Below are 20,847 nucleotides of genomic sequence, written 5' to 3' on the forward strand. Positions count from 1 at the left end.
TTTTTAATTCAGCATAGTTGAATAGCATAGTATAGCCATATTTAAATAATTGAAATGGAAAACTACATATATTATTGGGGACCAAGGCTTGTAAAATATGTTCTCTTCACTTACTGAGTTTATATTTTTAGCCCTGAGCATGTAACATCTGAGATGCTGTTGGAAAGAATCTTCAGAGGGGACAACATAAAAGATAACAGCATGCAATTTTATCACTGGAGTAACAGGACAGCCTTTAGTTCCTTTTGAATATAGGGACTTGTGGGTAACCCAGGAAAAGCTCATCTATTTGCTATGCTGGCCAAGCGTCTGAACACAGCAATAAACTCACAGAAATACCTGAGAAGGCCACTGGCTCTCCAAATTCCTCCTATGAGAAACTGTGTGGTGAAGCTTCCTTTGACACTGGTATGGAAACCATGGAGGAACGTATGAGAAAGTGTTCACAACGCTATGAGATTCACTGTAACTTCTGTATTTCCTCTTTCTGGACAGCAATGAGAGTGAATCACTTCAGTGAGAAATACTGCTGGCACACAGGCTCATTTGATGTTGTTGTGTCACCACTGTTTATTACATATGGTAGCATCCAACAGAAAAACATGGATAATTGATTTTATTTAGTTATTTTAGTATTAACGGTCATAGATAGGGGGCGTTTCTTAAAAGCTAACATTGCTATCATTTTTTTACTGACCTTTCTCTGTTAAAAAGAAAATAAGAAATGTTATCAATTGGTAAGGGCCAGCTTTTAGCTCTGAGCTATAATTATTCATGAAAAAAATTGTTTGGATTAAACCGTACAGGAAATCGTGCTAAGAGCATTTCAGCTATGAGGTTTACATAGATAAAAGACACTCCCCTCTAACCCTGTATTGGTTTGTCACAACTATGGTAGCCTACCAGGTGCCACAAAGCTCCTTCCCATTGTAGCTTATTCAAATTGATTATCACAATGTACTACAGTAAATTTGCCCAAAGCATACCTAGATCACAGACGGGTCCAAGTCTCGTTCACTTTCATCCTACGGTTTTTGAGACTTGCACGTATATTCATTTGTAAGACAGTTAAAAAATTCAAGCAATGTAACAAACTACAAAAGAAGAAAAATCAATGGACAACCTTTTGTTTGTGCAGTTTTACCAATACCGATAACATAATATCGCTATAACTAGATCTAATCAATAATATTATCCATTGAAAATAAACTATGTACCGTGTGAAGTTTGGGGGTTTTAGGAGCAAATTTTTCTACTGTTCTTATGAGAAGGCTACAATATATATAGCCAGTGGCAAAAGTGTTAGGCAGTATGTGTTCCTGTTGAACTGAGGCTGGATTAGTTATTAAAAGAAAAGTCTTCTGAAGGAGCTTATTTGTGCAGAAGCTCAAGATTTGGTCTGAAAAGGCTGCTTCATGGGTTAATGTATTCACCTATAAATAAAAGCAGTGACAGCTCTCCTGTCAGTACATGCTGATGGACGGTTCCTTTTTCCACCATTACAGCCTTGTGAATGTGGGAAAATTAATTTAAGTGGTAGTTAATTTCTAATGAATTCCATTCAAGCGGTTAATATGGTCCCTTGATGTTATGGTAACCTTCATGGATCATTGCATTATGTAAATAAATTCTACTTTATGCTGGTTTATTAAAAAAAAAAGGAAGATTGGTGAGTCCAGTCAAACCTTCACATATACAAACATGCATAACATTTCTTAAGAAATCACTAAAAATAGACTGTTTAAGAGGAGTACACTTGATATCCTACAAAGCATGCCATTCATCTTTATAAGACATCTCATTTTTATATAATTTTGGTAGGATCATCTATTACTTGGAGCTGAGAATAGGAAGACTTTGGCAAGGAAACCCTCTTCACTTGAAATTGTATTAGAAATGCAGCTTGTGTGTCCTTGAGGGACTCTCCAAGCCCTTAGATCAGCTGTTTTGCACAGGTGTGAATCACTGGACAGGCTTCACACATCCCAGCTCCCACCTTATCCCCTTTTCTGGGGAGGGACCTCTGACAGGGTGTGCTCTGTGGAGAACATATACATGGCACCTTACTCCTCGAAGTCACTCAGCTTCTTCCCACTTACTTCAGTGGGGTTTAGGTCAGGTTGGTGCTATTTTACTGAAATTCTAAAATCTTTGAAAAAAACTAGTGTGCAATATTTCTTTTCAAATATTAATGTATTTCAGTATCCAAATTCACATACATGTATCTTTTGAAAGGTAACGAAGGGTTCTTTTTACTGTGTCATGCATACTACTTGAAGGATACAAAAACCCTTGTGTAAGCACAGAGACTTCTATGGTGTATGGGTTGGGTGGCTAAGAAACACCTGCAGTTTTAGACACCCCTGGTAGTATGTGTTGAAACTAAACTTTTCTTGTCCTCCTGAGGAATTGCGTACACATTGGCTAGCATTTTAAAGGCACGCTGTTTTCCCTTGTGAAAACATGACCCCTTATATATGTCTACACTTGGGGGCGGTGTGGGAGGAAAGACAGCAAAATAGCTTTTGCTCTTTTCTGTTTCAAACAAAAAAAACCAACCCCAAAACATAAGTTGTTGTTCAATCTTTTGGTAGCCTTATGCCATCAAACCACTTGATGACAGACAACAATTAGTGTGTACCTAGGCATAAATACATTACAGCAGCTGGTCCAGATAACTTAAAAGGAGACTTTAAAGAGCTGGCTCAGGATATTTTTGGCCTATTGATTTCATACTTTTTTTAAAATACTGAAACAGCAGCAGTAGAAAGTAAGTACCACAAGCTTGTAAGCTAAATTCCACAGCGTAAAAGAGTTTTGATATGGAACAAAAGTAATGATGTGAAAATAAACAGAAAACATGATTAAATGAAACAATGTAGGATGTGTACATCATGTCAAACGAAAGCATCTTTCTTTGACTTTTTCTAAAAAGGAAAATACAGTAGATCTAATCTATCAGGACTTCAAGAAAACGTGACAGTTCATTTATGAAGTTAATTAAAACAGAGAAAAGGAGGATTATCTGATGAATTTAAGGTTGGTAAAGAAGTGACTAAAAGTGAGGTGTTGGATGCGTGTCCCAAAAACCCAAACATTTATTGAGAAGCTAGTTGCATGTCCCTTCTGATCTGTCACAAAAAGTGGGATGTTCAGTCAAATGTGCAGGCAAGGTAGCAATAGGAAACCAACATGGGGGAAAATATAATAATAAAAACACTCATGAACTGAATGAAGGAAAGTAGGCTGCTGGCTACTTGTAGGACAAAAACCTGTGCATACTGGTATCTCAAGCAAAGATGCTGCAGCGCTAATATAAGCTGGCCCACGACTTGTTCAAAGGCAATCCTAAAATACCTTGGGTGAGGTGTGTTTCCAAGAAACACAGAGGTAGTTATTCATCTGTCATATTGGCAAACCCAGAAATATCTGGGAGGACAAGATTGTATAAAATATTTCAGGAAAGATTAACTCAAAAGGTGTATGGTGTAGCCAATAATGTCTAAGAATGTATGAGAGGAAATGCTTGTAGACAGAGGCAATATCTTTTATTAGAAAATTGAGATAGTTGGAAAAAAAGCTGGTAAGCTTTGGGCATACATGAGAATGACTTGTATACCCAAAAGCTTTCCTATTTCTTTCTAACTATATCAGTGATCTAATAAAATATATTACCTCTCCTTACAAACCTTATCTCACAAATTCAAAAGTTACACAAAAGGGCTATTAGGATGATGAGAGGAGCAGAAAGTCTGCTTCATGAGAAAAGACTAAAATTACTTGTTTAGCTTAGGACAACAAAGATTGAGAAAGGACATGATAGCTGCCTAGAAATAAATATCAAGCAGGTAAATTCCCCAGGAACAGAAGTGCTATTTAACATAAAAGATAATGTTGGCATAAGTATAAACAAGTCCCGAATAAATGTAGAGCTGGAGTTAGAAGAAGATTCGGAAGAGGAGGGATATTCTACACTATCTTTCAAAGAGTGCTGTTAGCAAAAGACACTTAGTTTTCAATGCAGAACTTAATGAATTTATTTAAATAATTATATGAAGTAGTTGCCAGAATAGCAGGGAGTTGGAGTTTATGCATGTATATTGCCCTTACAACTTTTTCCAATGATCACCATTCTGCCAACAAACTGGCCTAGAGCTGGCTGTGACCATACCATTCACAGGCAGCATCTTTTAAAGTGCCTGGAGACACTACAACTACATAATGCTTAAGGAGACTCCAAATGCTGAACATTTCACAGGCCTTAACACCAATGATCTCTACCTTGGCCCCTACCACTAGCCCTACCACCACAGCTCTCCGACCTACTGCTCATGCCATACACAGTCATTGTCTGATTCATGCTTAGCACCCAACCACACCACTTCTCACTGTGAGCCTTAATGTGGGATGCTTTTAGTTTTGCTCTTCACTTTTTCAAGCAGCATCAAGGGATGCACCCAAAACTCACCAGAAAGGATCTTCCACCACAATCTCCTTGTCTTTCCTTGCCTATTTTCCCTCCTAACCCCTCTTTGAACATCACACGTTACAAATCCTTACAAAAATAGCATTTCCTTACTATGTGCCCAAGATGATGAGATGGGTGATCTGCAGCCTTCCATGTTTGTGCTTCTGTTGGATGATGCCAAGGACGTATGCTGCATGCAGAAGACCGCGGTATGAAGTAATGTGAGCCATCAAGGCCAGCTGAAGTAGTACCGGAGGCCCAGGATGGACTAGAGGAACCAGCCATACTGTCTATGAGAATAAGCTCAACTAGTCTAGACACTGAACAGTTTCTGGGTTTTCTCTGAGGAAAGAAAGCATCCTGGAAGCTGTCCATCAAGCATGCAGGCCAGATGATCAAGTGAACAAGATCCAGGATTAAAACCACAGTGATTCGAACTGACTCATGAGATGTCTTAAGATTCAAAATTCTAAAAAAAAATCCTAATCTCTCTATATATATATATATATGAATTAACAACTGCTTGAGTAACAGATGTCAAAACGTAACTGCAAATGGGAACCATCATGAATTTTGAATGTCTTTCACTGTGGTTTCAGGAGTATTAGGACAAGTGATAGATACCCTGTGGATTTTTTTGTGATTTGCAAGTGATATAGATCAACCACTGATAAATTCAGGGTAATAAAAATCAGCAAAGTAGTAATAATGATAATGAAGTCATGGGGAAAATTTTATGCTGCTCAACAGACTGAACCTACTCAAAACAATTTTGTTTTGTTAATTCAAATGCAAAGTCGTACATCTAGCAACCGGGCATTGCAGCTACACCTGCAGAACAGAAGGCTGTGAAGTGTTAAGCAGTGTAAAGCCTTTACTGGCCACAGAAAACTGACAACAAACATGAACTCCATGGAAAGCTGTAGCAATAATGTGATCTGCAGATGAAGGAAGCAGAAGATTGGTGAGTGCAAAATTCAGGAGCATTTTAACTTCAGTGTTCAGCATCACTAAGGTTGATTCTGCCTACAGTTCCTGTGTTTGTATTTTTAGAAAGAAATGCGGGGAGGGTACAGGAAATACAAATATCCAAAGGCTAGAAAAAATATTTTATAGTGAGAAACCAAAAATGATTAATCCGATTAGCTTATTAAAACACTAAAGGGTGACTCGAATTTAGTGACTCTGTACCTTCTGAAGAAAAAAAAATACAGGACCCTAACAATGAAAGGCACAGCAAAATTCAGTAACTGCGAATTAAAGCAAACAAGCTCACCTTTTTAACAGTGAAGCGACAGTATTTTGGAACAGACCGTAGCTGCATGACTGGCTGCTCGCCTATCCACTACGTGATCTCTGGCTGCAGCCCTGTTTTAGGTTTCATGCCTTTACCTCTGGTAAGACAGAATTCTTCAGCCTTCAGATTAAGCCCCGGTTCACCATTTCATATTTACTGTATTGTCATCCACTTAAATACATCAAGTAAGTTCCCTTTTTGTGACTATGCAATTGGTGACCAGGATGAATGACCAGACAACTTTCTTAAAACCAACTTGTTATTTAATAGCAGGATAAGCATTCAAAGAAAACCAAAGTACTTGGTGCACAATCTATATGCAATGGTTCTTATCTAAAGCCTGAACTTCCTATGAAAGCGACCTATTTTAGATATCTCAGTCACCGCTTTTATAAAGAATAGCTTCCTAGGTTATTTCTTCATAGTGATGAGTCCCCTTTTAAACCCTACAGACTCTGAGACTGCTTGTTCCCAGCCTTTTCCTCATTTAGGCACTGTCCGTTACCAATCTTCAATCCTGTGCAACAAAGAGGCTTACATCATTCCCTGCCTGTTCCTTTGCTTACTTTCAACCACTAAATGGAATCAATGTATTTTTAGGTCAAACAACTTCACTAAGTTCACTTTTCTTTCCTCTTTGCACAATGTGCCACATAAAAACAGGTGGCTTCTTGAAAAATACTGCTCTTTTTCAACACTGTATTCACATTTACAGACAATGGATTTCAAAGTCTGATGCACAAGCTTCTAGGTGAAATGGTGAATTTTCCATTTCTGGAGGCAGGTGGATAACTCCAGCAAGTGACAGCTTTATCTTGAGTGCCAATATTCTCCCCCTACCCACTTTCATCATTTTTAGATCAGGTTCAATGTCTTCACTGTGATGAAGCTCTTATAAAAATTGCTGCCTCCACTACAAGTGGGATACGGAGCAATAACAAAACTGCTGCAGTTTATCTCCCAGAGGTATAGAAGTAAAACACCACCACTTACCTAAATAAACTGGGCTGTAAAGTGTGACAGTTCAATAACAGCTTCGTGGGCAGTTCAGCTACTCCTACAGTAAGACAAATTCAGTCCTGCAGAGCAGAGGAGACCAGACAGGTGAGGGCATGACCCCCATAGATGCGGTGAGTTAAACTGTCCCAGGTAGTAGGGAAGAACCCAGCCCCTTCTCAGCCTCTGGCACTAACATTCAGCACCCCTCAATTTAAGCTACTGGTACCAATTTCAAGCTCCAAGTTAATAATCTGATGAGCTGCAATGGAATGAATGCCAGTATTTAAAGGTATGATCAGCCTTATTAAACTGAAAAGGACTACTGTATCCTTAATTTGCACCTTAAAAGTCATTTGACAGTTTTCAGCAGCTTATGTCAAGGTTATGTCCACCCTTGCTGATTCAGAACTTTAGAATATGGTGACACTGCAGATACAGGTAAACTAGCTTTGGTAATGAAACCTCTCTAATATCAGGTGCATGGGGCTCACTGAAACCACAGAGAGACCTTGGCATTACAGAGAAGATATTGTGAACAGTGCCTGCCACAGCATGTTGTGTCCATTTGCACTGTTAAACAAATAAGAGAAAGCAGCCTGCTTCTCACTTTCTTTTTCCTTGTTTAAGAGGGTGAAATATTCTTGTGAAATAATACTTCCAACTTTTAATTCTCCTTTGCCTAGTCAAGGACTCATGGATATTACAGAAGAGCCATCTACTTCACCTCTACAAATAAAGGAAAGCTTCTGATTGTTAATACTTTGCAAAGGCATTAGGAATTGCTCTTAAGGTTTGCTCTTTCTTGTGCTTATTTTTATTTTTTGTTGCTTACATACAGGGTAAGATAAAATAATTGGAAAAGTAACATGGTGTCTACAGAACCAAAAAATAGCTATTATTTTAACTGAGCCTGGGAAACTGACTGGTGGTGTCAGAATCTGGAAAAGTCACCTGTCAGTCACCTAACTTCAGCACGTACCACCTCGATCCGAGCAGACACAGCTCCCTCAGTACTACAGTCCCCAAAGACTTCTCCCTCACCTGTCATCATCGAGGAGCTATTGTCCTGAATTCAGCAACCAATACCATAATTACCATACACACAACCACAGACAAGGTCTGACAATCATTAATATACATGAGCTCTAAGATTTATCCTCCAGTTGACCTAAATACATCTCTACCTGTTGCGTATCAGGAATCTGATAGTCTCATTCCCTAGAACAGTTCTGAGGAGTTAAACAAGTTCAGTCACTCACAACTGCAAATGATTTTCATAACTGTATGATGGAGACAGTCACAGGAAACATCAGTTGTCATGGTCCTACTCCACTGTGGGGATTTAAAGAAGAATGAAGGAATTCTGGAAGGGGTAACCTAGACACAAAACCAGCAGGAAACCAGAAGCTGAAAATGTAACTGGAGCCCGAGTCTTATTTCAGTTTTCAGTGTATGGATTCTTCTTCCTGTGTTATCGGGTCCTATTTCCCCCCAAACCCATTTTACATTTTAGCTGTGCTCTCCTTATCATTCCCCTCCCTTTCATCTTCTGCCCACACAACATCCATGGAGGGGGGAGAAATAAAAAAGAAAATGCATGCAATTTTGGAACTAATACAGATTGGCTTTTTTAGCATCCCAGGACTAAATTTTTGGCCTGGGTAGCTTAAGTAGCAGTTGTGTACCCTATCCTTTGAAAACAGTTGTTTAAGTAGCACAACATTCAGGAAGTCTGTAAAGGAGGTTGTGAACGATTAGCTACCAACCACTAGGCTACTGGCTGACATTATATCAGCTTCTCATTTTGTAGTTGTTGTAAACAAACTTAAAAAAACCATGCATCACCACCAGCTCTAGTCACCTTTCTCACGTCATCCAAATTACAGAAAGCTATAGAATCTGATTTGTTTTAGAACACGTCCCTCTGTAACAGTTTGTGGACATCAACTAAAAAAATGTACTTAGAAGTGTGAGACTCAGCACTCCCGCCTAACAAATGGAGAAATTGAGACAAAGGCAAAATTATTTTTTTAAGATTATACAGCAAGTCAATGGCAGAGTACAATTACATTTCAGAGCCTTCTAGTTCTTAATCCTATAATCCTCCTTCCAAAATCTATTAGCACAACCAAATATGCTGTTTCAGTGACGGCCATGAATCCTCCATTCTTTTGAACGCTCCACCCCAGGTAGCACAAACATGCGTTGTTCAGATCACGACACAGAAATAATTTACAGACATATTAAACATTTGAATTCAAATTATTTCACATCTCAAGTTTCTGACTAGCAGCACTAAATTCAATGGCTTTAATTGTGAAAAAATTTTTCCTAATTATAAGGTGTTGAAATAGGCTGCTGAGTCAGCACTATATAAAAACTTAAGTCTTGGGTTAAAAGCAGAGATGAAAACATAGAAATTTGTGCCCCCCTCTGCTGTACAGTAATCCTATCCCTAAATTTCACACCCTGTTGCCGAGTGTAGACTGTATTTAACAGGCACCAGCCTGGCATGAGTAAATTTGTCCCCAAGCCCCACACGCTACTGCATTCAAAAAGTCTGGCCAGAGATTGACTGCTGCTCCTAGCCCTGGCAACTCACACTGGCAGGTCTCTCTCTTCACCATCTGAAGTTGCTCTTTGGCAAGCAAGCCCTGGTTTGAACACCTCCCCAGCAACACGCCAGCACAATTTGTCTTGTACCAGACAGCTGCCCTTTTTTCTGACAGAACCAAGGGGCTAGATGAACTGTTTGGGGGGCAATAAGACCAGCTGCCAATCAACTTTCCTAAAAAAAACCCCTGCATACCCTCACTTCACCTGATGGCCAACTCAATCCACAGCTCAGTCCTTGCACAGTCCTCATCATCCTCCAGGAAAGGGGGTGGGCCTGGAAATCACTGGGTTTTCTGGACATACATACACCGCTTTCCTTGTGAGTGTAGCTATTGGTACACCTTTAAGGTATCACAGGGGTTCAGAGCATACAAGTCTCTTCTTCTGCCAGAAGAAAACACACAGCACACACCTAGAAATGTGTACCATTAACTCTGATCTGAGAATCAGAGCTTTTCTGCTTAACTGCAAACCGTGTTAAAGGTGTAAAACTTTTCCAAGGGCTTTCTCTGCTTACATTTTATTTACATGCACAAGCTACAGGTATTTAGAAAGTAGAAGCTCTTATTCATGACTGCCTACATTTCAACCAAATGTTCTGAAAGTAGAGCAAGTTTTCCACTACTTCAAGGTTCTTTGGCTTTGAGGAGGCTTTTACATTTTGAATCAGATGAAGCTAGCCATTTCTCTCCCCCTTTGTTGCTGTGAACTTGTTTGGTGTCCCTGAAGATGGATGTATATGTTATTAACTAACCTCCTTCTCTCTCTCCAGACCCACATTTCCGGTGATGAAACACATGAGTGAAAAGATAAACTGCCCAACACGTGGGAAGAAGTCAGTAACTATTGCCTCTGGGTTGCTTAGCCACAGCTTTCCAGGCTTAGCTTCTCACTGTCCATCAAGAACCTAGTAAAAAAAGATGTAATTATAAAAGTTACTGAAATTTTAAAGTTGTAGGATTATAACTGGGCAGAAAAGGTTTTCAAGTCATCATACTATCCAATGTTACAGCAACCTGAAACACAGTGCTCAACCAATTTCACCTCTTCTAAGCTGGGGACACTCTCTCACAGTACTCTGGCAAACTTGTAGCACAAACTTGATAGTTGTCCAAAAGTTTAGTTTGGTACCTTCTGTTGAGAACTTGCAGTTCACAAGATTGAACACTCCTGCCTCAAGCATCATCATATTCACAAGCAGGAGGAACACCTTTGGGGACTGTAGCAATTTTGGCTGTCTAATTGTAATCCACAGCTATCAGTCCATTAGAGTTTGCATTCAACAGCATGCTTGGCTACGTGACCTCTGAGGCATTAGTGTTCCCAGTCATTCTCCCCACACCCTCTATTAGGAGAGAGCTGTTTCAAGGGACAGAGGAAAAGTTGCATTAAAAAAAAAAGGGGGGGTAGTAATTCTAGGGCGTCCCTGATTTACGTGAGTGAGTGAGCCTGAAGCTTTGCAGAAACTTAAGGCAAATTAGCTGGAATCTGAAATGACTATTTTTATCTTCTTTGCTGTAGACACCTACACAAAATGGTTTACAAACTCCACCCAAAAGGCAACGATTCCTAGGTATTGCCTTTTTATTTGGGTTAAGGTTTGGGAAACCTTAGAAATAGTAGGTACCTGTAGAATAGTAGGTACACCAGAAACATCAGAGGAGACTTCTCTGAAGGAAGATGAGGCTAAGAACACTTCTGAATACACTGTGAATGGTCAATATACCATTAAATGATGACTTTAGACATCAAAACTTTAAAAAGTGTGGATTACTTTATACTAATTAAAATACCACCATCTCCCCTCAAAACACACCGTGATAAGCAGCAAGGGTTATTTACATTGGCATTACTGAAGCTACGTGAGATTATGTCTGTGCAACTCAAAAGAAATTTTCACCTCATCTATGAGCCAAGCCAAAAGCTAGAACATCACCTTTCAATGCAATATATTTCATATTAATTTGCCACTTGAGAGGGGCACACCTGAGCTTGCAACTATTGGTTCTGTTATCACAGCTTTGCATATTTAGGCTTTTTTTTTTTTTAAGAAAGATTTGTTGTATATTGTAATAATGCACAACCGGCAGTGTTTATTTTCCTTTTGCTTTAATGAAACACAAATGGATCTCGGAGTCCCAATGACTCAGCTTTGCCCTTACTAAACTGAACAGCGAGGTGATTTTAAGGCTTCACGGCTAAGACGACAGGAGGTCCTGAAAGCTGTGGCTTCCCACTCCAGTCCTCCCCATCCACGGTCCGAAGTCAGGGCAAGGGCCGCCAGGAACTTGACTCGCTCTCCGTCAGCGCTAAGACGAACCACCCTCACCGACACCATTTTGGGATTCGCGTCCCCAGCGGTCAGCTCCCGAGGGTCACCCGGGGAAGGGGCAGCGGTCCCAGCGGCGGGGAGGCAGAAGGCAGGGCTCCGAGGCCCGACGGGGGGAACGCCGCCCCTCCGGGGCCCCGCAGCCGCCCTCCCAGCCGGGAGAGGCTCCCGGCGGCGGGGCTACAGCTTTCGCTGCTTGTGCCGGGGGTTGGTCTTGCAGAGGACGTAGAGCCGGCCCCGCCGCCGGACGATGAAGCAGTCCTTGCACCGCCTCTTCAAAGAGGTTTTCGTTTTCAGCCCCGCCGGGAGGACCGGCGGCGGCGAGAGGGCCAGCAGCGAGGGGCGGGGGGCGGCCGCCCCGTTCCACAGCGGCGGGGCCCACCACAGCGGCGGGGCCCGCCTCACCGCCGCCCGCCACCACGGGGCCAGGGAAGAGAAGGGCGAGCGGCCCAGCGAGCCGAGCGGCCCGCCGGCGACCCTGGTTAGGAAAGACAGCATACTCCGCGCCCTGCGGGGACAGCGAACCGGTGAGGACACCCGACCCGACCCCCCCCAAACCCCTAACGGAAAGCACCGGGCACTGACCGGCACGGCCGCCGCCGCCTCTCCCCGCCGCAGACCGGCCGCTCCGCTCCCCGCCTCAGGCGGCCCCGCGCATGCGCGGCCAAGGGCGGGCGACCGGCTGCGCCTGCGCCCGCCGCGGCGTGGGAGGGGGGGCGTGTCACGTGGCCGCCTCAAGATGGCGGCGCCCGGCGCGACCTTCCGCCTCCTGCTGCCGTTCCGCCCGGTTGCGGCGGCCGCCGCCGTTCGGTCTTACGGCGTGCGGGCCTCCGGTACCGGCGAGCTGATCACGCACACGGGGCAGGTGAGAGCGTGGGGCTGCGGTGGGAGGAGGGAAGGCCCGGGGGTCGGTGCTGCTTGGGGAGGGTGGGAGCGTCCGGGCCGCCTCAACCGCCCTGCCGGTGCCTGCGGGGAAACCGCTGCCGGGGCTGCGAGCGGTACGTTGGTGAGACGGGGAGCTAAAAGAATCTCAGTAGAGCGGCAGGTCGCTGGTGTGCCGCTTCGTTTGCGAGGCGGTGTGGGAACGAACGCTCTTGCGTGGTACGTAGGCGCGAAGGTACGTGCGGTGTCGAAAAAAGAGGCTTGTTAATTAGGAAGAGGGTCATTAGGCGTGACTAGGCGTTGTGGTTTGAACCCAGGGTTTGACACAGCTGAGGAGCTGGCAGGTAGGAGGTATCCTTGTGTCAGTGCTTCGTGAATCCGTTTTACCTGTTCTTTCGTGTAAAAAAAATGTGAGCGTGCGAGCTGGGGAGGCTCGCGTAGTATCTTGTGGAGATGGGAGAGAGGGGAGATGCGGTGGAAGGGCCTCGCTGTGGTTACTTGACTCGAACGTAAAAAAAAAAAAAACACGTGGAACTTGAATTTCCTAGTTTAGTTCAGTTCACCTTCCAGATGGCAGTGTGGGATCAAGGAAGAGCGTCGTAAGTAATAAATCTTGTGTTCGTCTCTATGGTCAGAGCTACAGTTTCTGTTTACTGGATTAATACTCCCTCTCCTTCTTTTCTGTTTTCCAACCTAAAATTTATTTTCCTGCGTGAAAGAAACAGAAACTACTTTTTTCTGTGCAGTACATACTTGTAAGATGATGACAATACTTGAAACTGAGGAAACTATTTAAACCATTTAGTTTTCACAGTGCTGTAAGCCTTTGTGTTCTTTGTTTATGGTCATTGCTTTTTAAATAAGACCAAGTTTATTTTATACTTTAGGTATATGAAGAAAAGGATTATAGAAGAGTTAGATTTGTTGGACGTCAAAAGGAGGTAACTCATTCTACTTTTACTCACGGGAGAGGGGGTGGTTTCTGGGTTTTTTTTAATACCTGATATTGATGTCCTCAACTTGATTGTTATTAAAAAAAACAACCAACAAACCAACCAAACCCCAAAACCAACCAAATAATGAAAAACCGCCTACCAAAAGCACACTGGTTTTGATTTTGGGTTTTGGTGTGTTTTTCACTATGGTGAGAAGTCTTCTTTTAGGACAGCTTATAGTAGCTTCAGTGTACCTTCCTACTTTTGGCAAATTTGGAAAAATTCAGGACTTGTCCTACGCCTCTTAAGCGCTTACTTACATTTAGGCTGTGGAAGTTGTAGATATTTGAGCATCTTAAACTTGGACCACTTTTTGTTTTAAGCATGTGTTTTAAGAAAATTTAAACATGTTTTTAGTGCCACTTGAGTTCAGAAAAATCACATAATTAAATGGTCTGCTGAACTGTGCATCTATATATCTGTTTAAATGTGTGTTTTGAAGCTTAATTTGCTTCTGCTTAGTTAAAATCTTGATCTTTACGCAAACCAAGTTTTTAATGAGGCCACTTCATTTCCAGAGCCTCGGAAGCTTTTGCTGAAACAGTGATGTGACAAATAAAACTAAAATTTAGAGTATTCTGAAATAACAAAGCCTCAAAGGCAAAGTCTAGTAACACTAGCATCAGCCAAGTTTGCTACTGTGAAGTTATTTTGTGGGCCTGTTGCTGCTGCTGCTTATTGACAGAGTGGGTGTGTGAGTGTCCTTTAGCACTGAATTCTTTAATGATCGAGCAGCACAGCTTCATGAGGGATCTGCTGGCCTTTCGGAGAGAAGCAGAGATTGTTTCAGCTAAATTGTCTTCCTTAATGCCTGAGTGTCTGATTAGTGCGTTAGTGTTAGCACTATAAATGCATATGTATAGTAGAGGCCTTAAATATATGGTGCGGTAGACTTCTAATGTAGTTGTGTGTAATTATTTCCTTCCTAAATTAATCTGAACTAATTATGCTGATTTCTGAATTTCCACGTAGAGTTTATCCGACTGTATCACAGATGCAATTTAATTCATGCTGTGTGGCAAAAATGGGGATTCTACATGGGAAATAGTTAAATGAAAATGTCACTTAAAATGCTGAAGTAGTTTACTTCTGGGAGGATAGTGGTGAAGTAGGTCTTTCCTAAATGCAATGCCTGTTTCTGTGCTACTTCTGTGACTTTGTAGGAAATGCTCCTTAAGCCTAATTCTCCACAGGGCACTGGTCCCTCTGATGTGCCTTTGCCAGCAGCTGATTTCAGACTCTCTGTGGTGAGGAATACCCAGGGTTTTCAGTTCAACCCAGTTTCTCCTTCTCCAGCAAAAGACAAGCTTTAAGTCTGCTGAGCAAGGTTTAATGCTAGGTTTTAATTGTCAAATTGGAGCAAAACCTACATGTTAAATACTGAAACGATCCTCATCTGTGCTTATTAATGGGATCTCTCTCTAGGGGCTTTGCCATTATTCCCCAATGTGCTTCAGCTGCTAGTATTAGGGTTTCACAGCTGTGTCTGTAGTCTGAGTGTTGTCTTGTTTCTGAAGCTAAAGCTAGCCTGCAAAGTGGGTGACTGTATGTTCTTGGTCGCTTCTTCTCTTCACCTTCAGTACGCTCTGGGTGGTCGAGTGTGCCTTGTGATCGGCCCGGTCCAGCCGCAGCAGCTTTCTTCTCTGGGGACGCAGCCTCTGGGTGCAGGTGCCCTCAGTGAGGATGTCTGGGTGCTGCAGGTGGCCTCTCCAGGTGGTGGCCAGGCCTGGGGGCACAGCCCAGAGTATGTGGCTATTGTCCCCCTCAGTTCTGCCAGCCTAACTGCTAATGAAATCCATGTGTTTTACCTAAAATCACTGTTTTCTGCACTGGATGTGCAGAACCAGGGGACTGGTGTTCTCTGGCAAGGGCCTAAAGCAAGTAGCTGTGAGAAGACCGAGCATGGCAACTGGTCATCTGCTGCAGTCCAACTAGGGTCATCCTGCCCTTGTACAGTCCCTAAGGTGCCACAGGACCTAATTCGACCCTGCTGTTCCTGCTTCGGCTCTACGCTTTCCATTGGGCTGGTGCAGCAGCTGAAGCTGCAAGGAGAACTGACCTCAGCGCTGGTCCTGTTTAAATACAACCTTCTGCCTTCCCTCTGGATCTTTGGACCTGGGTCAATTCCAAGTTTGGTTTTATCTCTCTGCCTCCCAGACCATGTACTGGCACAGACAAGTAGGTGGAAAGAAGCAGCAATGGGATTGTCAAACTGGCACTATGGCCAGGAAAAAAATTGCTCATTGAATTACGTGTTGGGCAAGGTGCGTTTGGATGTGCTGAGGGAAATGGTCCCTTCCCGCTAGCTACTGCTGTGCTTTAAATGAAGGGACACAATGTGACTGAAACAACTTCTTTTTTTTTTTCTCACAGTTTTTCTCAGTCTCTGTTTTGTTTTTCTGGCATGTTTTCCCTGTGAGTTCCTAGATTCTCTTGTTTAGTAGGCTGAACCACAGACAAGTCGTAGCTGTACAGTGGATGAGAGGTTCTTGCTTCCCCTCTCTCCCCACAAATACCTTTGTGGTTAAGAAATGTTGGGAAGAATGGAGTTCCGCTTCTGATCTTGAAGCAGAGGGGCATCATGGTGCTATGTCCCTTCTTCTTTAGCATGAAATGAAGGATGCACCATTTTGAGCATTATTAAAAGCAGCAGTAAAAATCCTTGCAGGTTGGCAAAGATTACATGTGACTTGCAGACACAGGCCCCAGGCAGTGAAGTTCTTGATGTTGCTAATTTGCTTCAATACCAAAAGTTAATTTTGCATTAACTTTATTTAGCTATCATCTTCTTTGGATAAAGAAAATCCAGTTGTTGGCAAAACTGACTTTTCCACTGCTATACCAAAAATCCAAATTTTGGGGACATTTAGTTGGAGGGTTGGTGAAAGGTCCTAAGTTGTTGTATACTAGAACTGTGCAAAAATACCATTGTAGTTCCAAGGGATTCATTTAATGGACACGTAGCTATCTTGTTCCTAAGAATCTCATCTTTGTTCAAATACCAGCATGCTTATGAACCTTATACACAGAGCAGTATATTGATAGTGCCTTCTTTGGGTGTGCATATTATTTTATATTCTTGCATGATAACATTGCCTTTGAAAAAGCTGGTCCCTTCTGGAGCAGGTTTGTCTGAGGGGTAGGGATGGTTGTCTGCTCAGTGCTGGTGCAGACTGGGTTGGAAGAGGCTGGTGTGGATGAGGAAGGAAGGTGCTGTGGCTGGGTGCTGTCGGTCCTGCTGAGGTGCAAGCTGCTGTGTCGCAGGCCTGTCTAGAGGTGGATATGTTTGCCAGGCCACGCAGATGTGCTCTAGGAAAAAAGTCATACTTACCAGGGATGTGCATATTCAGGAAGTGTGTATGAGATGGATTTAGAGTGGCATGGTGGCATTTAGAGGGGTTTTTTGTTCTAATGCTGAACAATTTGCCTTTCTGATTGTTGTTACGCACCATGTTTGTGTTTTCCTGAGATTCCTATGCAGTGATAGAATAAGGTGTGTGGTGAGAGACTAAATTACCAGCAGTTGTTTTAACTCACTCCTGACCTTACTTGTCCCACCATTATTTTTTAGTTTATCAGCAGTGAGTCTTTTGCAATTTTATCATGTAGTCACTAAAGCACAATACAGAGGCAGTGTCAGTTCAATATCTTCTGTTCTTGGCTGCTTGTTCCTGCTGACCTCTCTGCCAATTCTGCTTAGGTCACTTTGTAAACCTGAGCACTGATATGGCCTGTGTATCAGGGGAAGGGGATTACTTTTTGCAGAGTCAACGTGCTTAGTTCACTGATCTGGCTTGTAGCACAGCCTTAAGAGTTGGTGGAGGAAGTGGGAGGAAACATATGCAGGAACTTCTCAAAGTGGCTGTAGTGGAACTGCTTGGAGAGATGGTAAACAGCACTTGCTTTCTGTTTGAGTGGGGAAGGTATCTGAAAGCTTGCTTTTTTTCTCTTACAGGTGAACAAGAATTTTGCAATTGATTTGATAGCAGAGCAGCCTGTGAGTGAAGTTGAAAGCAGAGTGATATCATGCGATGGTGGTGGTGGAGCTTTGGGACATCCTAAAGTATACATAAACTTGGTAATATCTTTTGATCTGTGTATGGCATGCTTTGCTTGTTTGTAAGAGCCTCCACTTCTTGGCAGGTTAGTTTAACAAAGTAAAAGGATTAACCACCCGAGGTGTTAATCTTATTTGGTGCTTAATATAAAATTAGGATTTTTATTCAGAAGAGCTGGAGTGTTTCCATTTGAAGTTATGAGGTATTTCTTGCTCTTGATTTTGATTGGTTTGATAGGGCAATTTTTTTTTGGAAAAAAAATTAACTACAAATTAATATGAACAAGCAGTGCCTTGTGAGCAAAAAATAATATGCCTGCTGTGTTTGGAGAAACTTACTCTAATTATTTAAATGCCATCATGTAGATTGAGAATACATTTGCAATATTCTTAGGAATATGCAATTTATTTTGAATCCTGCATGTTCAAGAAAAACAAACCAAAACTCTTTCAGTCTTTGGGAACCTTGGTAGTTCTGAAGATTTAAAGTTTCCATTGTAGTCAGAGAATCAGTGAAGAATAAATGTCGTCTTATCTCTGTATTTACCCTGACAGCAGTGATAGTTTCCAGTGTATTCTTATTCTAGAGAGTAAGAATATTGAGGCTACTGTCATATGACCTCAGTGGAATCAACGATGACCTGTTGCTTAGGTATTGTTCTTGGGCAGACCCTGACTGCAGATGTCTTAAAATCTTTGCTTGCTCACTGACGTTTGCTTAATACCCAAAAGAATGGCAGGGGAGAGCTGATGTCCTTTAGTGTCAGTGTTGTTGCAACTCCTAGCTATAATCACAAGCATTTCTATTTTGAACAAAGCAGGCACTTTATGATGATTCATTTGACATTATTCAAAGTCAAATGCTTGGAGGTTCTAATTTGTAAACCTTAGGAAGCTTGTGTTCTTCAGTTAACTTCCATAGCACACTGTTGATAAGTTGCATTTATGTTGATTCGTTTGACCTGTGCCACACTTCTTGAGGAATGCTTTAATTTTTTGTGAATTTTGAAACCTTTTTGTGTTAACAATCAAATTACAAGACGTCTGTGGGTTAGTTCTTGAAAGCCAATGTCTGCAAAGGGAGAATGGTATTAGACCAGCTTGTTTCCCCTAGCCCTAATAATTGAAATCCAGGCTTTTGGGGGTGGAGGGTAGCCTGGATTTTTTTTTTACTTCTAATCCTGTATCAAGGAAGGGGGAACCATGAGTTTACTTCATTTCACGACTGCAAGTAGTCATGTTGTTAAATAACAGAAGATCCCTTGGTGTTTACGTAACTCTTGGCTATTTTTGTGTTAAGGAGGACTACAACAACAGCTCGCAGTCAGTCACACTTCTAAATTTAAAAAAAATAGAGAAGAATAAAATTTTATACAGTAGTAACTGCTACTCTTCTATAAAACATTTTCTTTCAGAATTTCCCCTAGAATCCTACTCAAATTTCCTCCTTCCTGCAACTAACTCTGTCAGCTTACATTACTGGCCAAAAATCCTTGTCTTAATATAACTTGGAAATGCCAAATCCTATTCTGTATTAAAATAATTGTGAAATTATCTTTTCAGAACATTGGAACAGATATGACTGAACTGACTTAAGATGTCCAGTTCAGTAAGAAGATCCTTTATTGCTGAAGAGATATCACTTGGCTTGACTTTAAAATTATATTGTTGAGATTAGGTCTAGTAGTTAAAAGGCTGGCAGAAAGGAAGCTGCATAGGATACAGAAATCAAGCACAAACCTCATACCATCGTTCTTACTTCCAGTGTTTCAAATAAGATTGAACTCTGTACTTAAGCTATATTGATCCGTTTTAAGATGGCACATATAAATAAGAGAAGATTTGTAATTTCTGAAAGTTTTATAAAGTGAAACTAGCAGCTGTTGTATTTTTATATTTTTGCAGGACAAAGATACAAAGACTGGAACATGTGGCTACTGTGGACTTCAATTTAAACAGAAACATCACTGAAAGATTATCCCTGCATGCTTGCAGATTTCTGTTCAGATGTTAACATTTAACTATAAATAAACAACATATTTAGAAACACAAGATTACTGTTTGTGTTTATCTTAACCATGGAAAGTCCAGTCTGTACCTTTCTAAAACCCAGCTTGTCGGGTATTTGAGAGCTGAATGGTATTACAATATCTGCTTTATACTTAATTGGTTTTCATGGAAAAAATGTCCTGCCTTGTTTGGCGAATTTCTTATAGGCTTGGAAGGGGCGTTTGGCTGCAGCATAAGTTTGGTTTGTACTGGGTAGATTTGTATTCTTTTCAACACTAAATTGGATGTAAATGTTTACTGGGGGATTAATTATCCTAAGTGTTTGTCTTTTGGCATTGTTTGACACTCTTAATTTGTTCATGGCCTAGTATCTATAGCTAGATTCACAAATGGAAGCACAAAGAAATTATGATACTCAGCATTACAACACTTACTCCTGAAAGCAAGGTGGTCATCCCTGAGTTAAAGTAGCTATACTTACTACTTGTTTAAAAGAAACAGCCAATGCCTTAGAATGGTAATCGGTGTGAGCTGGAGAACTATCTAAGCTGGCACATGTGAAAGGTGAGGACGTAAGCATTTGTCCTCCAGTTGAGAGGATCAGAGTATAAATACCTGATTCTGCTTGGAATTCACACCCTTGAAACCTCTTTAGGAACTGAGCCTTGTCAGACTCAAAAGTAGGGGTTGCTCCATTTCAGGTAGCAGCTTCTACTCCTTTAATACAGATAATCGGACAATGAGAGCATCCACCTATGTGTAATACCACCTAGGCTGTGTGAGGCTGGTTGTAGGATATCATTTACCTTCTTCATTAATTTCATTTATGCTTATATGGCAGAATGCTACGTGACTCTCAAACAGGGTGCATGTCTGGAGAAGGAAGGTCTGAGCTTTGGTCTTTGCTCCAGAAAGCATTTTAATCTGTTGTTAGTAACTGTCTTTTTTTAAATGCTGGTGATGGAACATGGTCCCAGGTAGTAATTGCTGCTTGGCCAAAGTTTAACAGGGCGTGATTCTAAACCTGCTGTTTATACAATTTTAGTTAAATTAATGTGGTGGTATAAATTTGAACCAAATTATGTGGGCCTACAGCTGCTTAACTTGCTTGTCTCAATTTATAGGTGAGGTTGAACCAACACGGTCAGGCTTAAAGCAAGGTCTGAACTATTCTGTCTGTAGAAGTTGTGTGTT

At 41.7% G+C, this 20,847-nt stretch overlaps 1 protein-coding gene across 1 annotated transcript; it reads left to right on the forward strand.

Annotated features, from left to right (window-relative positions):
• The first annotated feature begins 12,412 nt into the window (after positions 1-12,412).
• NDUFS6 (NADH:ubiquinone oxidoreductase subunit S6) lies at positions 12,413-19,695 on the forward strand. Its single transcript, XM_075022758.1, has 4 exons — positions 12,413-12,574; positions 13,479-13,532; positions 17,542-17,664; positions 19,549-19,695. Exons 1-4 carry the CDS (start codon positions 12,449-12,451, stop codon positions 19,612-19,614), a joined length of 369 nt encoding a protein of 122 aa, XP_074878859.1. The 5' UTR covers positions 12,413-12,448; the 3' UTR covers positions 19,615-19,695.
• Positions 19,696-20,847: the final 1,152 nt, after the last annotated feature.

Source organism: Buteo buteo, chromosome 3 (assembly GCF_964188355.1).
Source record: "Buteo buteo chromosome 3, bButBut1.hap1.1, whole genome shotgun sequence".
Taxonomy (NCBI): domain Eukaryota; kingdom Metazoa; phylum Chordata; class Aves; order Accipitriformes; family Accipitridae; genus Buteo; species Buteo buteo.

Excerpts from the sequence above, each read along its gene's own strand:
- NDUFS6 (XM_075022758.1), top strand. The coding sequence starts at position 12,449 with ATGGCGGCGCCCGGCGCGACCTTCCGCCTCCTGCTGCCGTTCCGCCCG. Across the intron at positions 12,575-13,478 it reads TGATCACGCACACGGGGCAG|GTATATGAAGAAAAGGATTA; the intron begins GTGAGAGCGTGG and ends TTTATACTTTAG. Across the intron at positions 17,665-19,548 it reads CTAAAGTATACATAAACTTG|GACAAAGATACAAAGACTGG; the intron begins GTAATATCTTTT and ends ATATTTTTGCAG.